Source organism: Nuphar pumila, chromosome 8 (assembly GCF_984573655.1).
Source record: "Nuphar pumila chromosome 8, dmNupPumi1.hap1.1, whole genome shotgun sequence".
In the NCBI taxonomy this organism is placed as follows: Eukaryota; Viridiplantae; Streptophyta; class Magnoliopsida; order Nymphaeales; family Nymphaeaceae; genus Nuphar; species Nuphar pumila.
In genome coordinates, this window is record NC_143256.1 from 117,111,022 (window position 1) to 117,114,593 (window position 3,572).

Genomic DNA, 3,572 nt, shown 5'->3' on the forward strand with positions numbered 1-3,572 from the left:
TCCACAGACCCATTGATCTCAAGACTGGCCAAGAAAGATTTATTCTTTCCGTCTTTCTAAGCCTATTATTTATGCCTATGCAGGGTCTGGTTCGCATTAAATATGTCATTTAAAGAGACAGTTAATTGTATGAATCCTCATCTGTACAAGGGTAGCTCTGGCTTTCACTGTTTATTTTAACAGGGAAAGACTGGTGAAACTGGGAGGTGAAAAATGGCATATTGCAGCATTCACCATCATGGTTCCCTCAAGCACCAGGACAAATAGAATGGATACTACCATCTTTCATTCTGACCCTTTATTTTTCTCCCTTACTTTGCTTCCTTTTTGTTCCTGAGTTCCCTGTATCCTTCCCTGGTTGTGATCCCTTTGCCAGCCACACTGACCCATTTCTCATTCCAAACCAGTGTTTGCTTTCATGGTGCTCATTCTCTGGGACACTCTGAATGTTCTCTGCTTCTCGTTCTTGATTGACTCATTCTTTTCTTCATGGTTTTCATTCTCTGAGAAGGATTTTGCGTCTTTCTCTTTGTGGGTTTTCATTATTTCATTGATGGCGTTCATGGTTTTCAATCCTTGAGAGGTTCTGGCTCTTCTCTGTTTGTGTGTTCACTATTTCATTCATGGTGCTCATGGTTTTCATTCCCTGACAAATTCAACTGCCCGTTCTGGATAGTTTTTGCTATATTCATGGCTTCCCCAGTGTTGCAAAACGGCCAGGAAGTTAGCAAGCAGGAAATTCAGGTAGCCATTGCAAAAGCTGTGGAGCTCAGGGCTCTTCATGCTACATTGCTCCAAGGGAACAGTCCTGCCAATCTCAAGGTGCAGAGTTGTGCTTCTCCTTGTGGGTCACGTTCATCCAAGCAATTTTCTGCTCAGGACTATCCTGTTTTTACGCCGGTAAGAGCTTCTTGCTCCATTGTGGTTTTTATTCCTTGAATTTGTTTACATAGTTTTTGGTACAAATATATGATTTATGTTATTTTTTCTTTTATTTTTATTTAGTTTTCAGATCTTTCAGATATAAGTGTGATTGTTTTATTGGTTTCTCAGAAGGCCATGTCTGCTCTTTGAAGGTTTATGGTTTCATGTTTTCTCAATGGTATTTCTGTTCTCTCACAGCAGTTATAATTTGAAAAGAGAAACTACTGATATTTATCAAATTCAGGGAAAATATGATATCAAACTAAACCAAAAAAGTGAACATTTTGCATAATGGTTTTAATGTCTGTTTAACATTTTTGTTCCTCAGGAGGGGCAGAATGAATGCCTTCTTTTCTTTTTTCTCAGATAACCTTCTTAAGCTTTTCTATAAGTTTCAGTACTTCACAAATTACCGTAGTCAAGAAACATGGAATCTTTTCCTCCCTTTTATAGTAAATGTGCTTTCTCTATTCAAAACAGTTCAACCACGTCTGATTTGTCGTTGTTGAATATGATTTTCAAAATGGTTGGTGGATTGAAGCTTGATTATTTTTTTTCTTCTAATGCACAGTGTAAACCAATACATTCCTGTATTTTTATTATAAAGATTTTCCAAGTTTGTTGGATTTAATTGTGTTTTTGATAGCTTGTATGTGGCCTATTGGTGACAATCCATGATTTTAATTCACGGCTCATTGACAGACTTATGAAGAAGAGGCTCTACCTGGATACCATCATAAACTATCAGATTTGCAGAGGCTTTCCGAGAATGAGAACGGCATTGATGGGAGACTTCAGGAAGAGGATGAAGAGTGTGATGATGATAATGAAGAGGATTTTCCCGACACCAAAAGAGTGACAGGAAGACTGTCTTCTGGTTTGTTTAGCAGAGAGCAGCACATATGTTCAGAAGATGATCATAAACTTTATACTAGTTCTTCGCTCAATTACATGAGTGCACTGCAAGCCTCACCAGGAAATGAGCTTGTTAGATCAGGTAGAAGAACAAGTTCTGGGGAATTCAGGACGGTTATGTCCTGTGATCAATGCAGGCCTGCAAGTATCAGTAAGGGTACTGATAGGAACAGCAATCATACCAATCCTATAAACATTGTCGGGCCTGCGACTGATCCCAATTTCTCCTTACATACATCTCCAAAAAACAAAACTGCTCCACTCTTTTCTTGGTTATTTCCTCGCTTGAAGAAGAAAACAAAGGCTGAAACTGCAAAAGTGAACAGAGCTGAATCTATGGATGCCTCCGATGTTCTAAAGGAATGGCGAATATTGTCGTTTGAATCGTTAAAGAAGGAGCTTATGGAAGCAAATGAGAATAGAGATGCAGCATTGATGGAAGCATCAGAAATGAAATCTTCAGTGATGGAACTCAAACAGAAGCTTGCTCATTTAGAAGCATACTGTGAAGATCTGAAGCAAGCTCTGAAACGTGCAATGCAGGGAAAGGATGCACTGATTCCTGAGAAAGCAAATCTCACAAAGAAAGGAAAATCCAACAGTAACAAAGATAATTCTATGCCTGTGAGCCATGAAGTAATGGTGGAAGGGTTCTTGCAGATAGTGTCCGAAGCACGGCTTTCGCTCAAACAATTTTGTCGAACTCTTGTAAGCCAGATTGAAGAAACTGATGATGATCTGATGGAGAAACTCAAATTACTACTAAAGCCATATAATCTTACCATGAGCTTGAAACCCACTAGAGGGGCCTTGTACCATTTGGAAGCAATACTGAACCAGGCCTTATATCAAGAATTTGAGAACAGTGTGTTCCAAAAGAATGGATGCACAATGATTTTAGACCCGCACAAGTATCGCCAATCAAAATTTGAAGCATTTGTTGCTTTGAGAAATTTAAGTTGGAATGAAGTGCTGAGGAAAGGGACTAAATACTACAGTGAAGACTTCAGTAGGTTTTGTGATCAGAAGATGAGTTGCATCATTTCTATCCTGAATTGGTCGCGACCGTGGCCTGAGCAATTGTTGCAGTCATTCTTCATTGCAGCAAAATGTGTGTGGCTGCTCCATCTTCTTGCCTTCTCCTTCAATCCTCCATTGTCAATACTGAGGGTTGAAGAGAATAGAAACTTTGATCCTCTTTACATGGATGATATTCTGTTAGGGAAGAAGAGACTAACAACCCCATCAAGGGTAAGGATTATGGTGACACCTGGGTTTTATGTTCATGATAAGGTACTAAGATGCAAGGTGCTGTGCAGACATAGAACTGTAAATTGAGTGCTCATTCCTTTCTCCTTTGATCTGTTGCATATTTAGGCTTGGTATTTCATTTTTTCCTTGTGAGTGAACAGCAAAACTTCACACCGATAAGCTAAGAAGTTTTGCTTCAATAATTTTTTAATGGTTTTTTCTTTGGTCATCATTGTTTTTCTTTTTCAACTCCTTATGCGCTTAATGTGCATCAGTTGCTCTCTCTCTCTCTCTCTCTCTCTCTCTCTCTCTCTCTCTCTCTCTCTCTCTCTCTCTCTCTCTCTCTCTCTGTTGCAATTCATTTTTGTGGTTAGGACAGGGGCCTTGCATGGTAGTGCTTTGTGTTGAAGATCTCTTGATTAAAATACATGCATCAAGCTACTTGTGAATTGAGGACCTATGTCATACGGATTCTCCATTTT

The 3,572-nt window shown here is 39.2% G+C and overlaps 1 protein-coding gene across 1 annotated transcript; it reads left to right on the plus strand.

The window, feature by feature from the left end:
* The first annotated feature begins 329 nt into the window (after positions 1-329).
* On the plus strand, positions 330-3,316 carry LOC149830359 (IRK-interacting protein-like). The gene is made up of 2 exons (XM_090015796.1): positions 330-900; positions 1,627-3,316. Exons 1-2 carry the CDS (start codon positions 691-693, stop codon positions 3,175-3,177), a joined length of 1,761 nt encoding a protein of 586 aa, XP_089871922.1. The 5' UTR covers positions 330-690; the 3' UTR covers positions 3,178-3,316.
* The last annotated feature ends 256 nt before the right edge of the window (positions 3,317-3,572 follow it).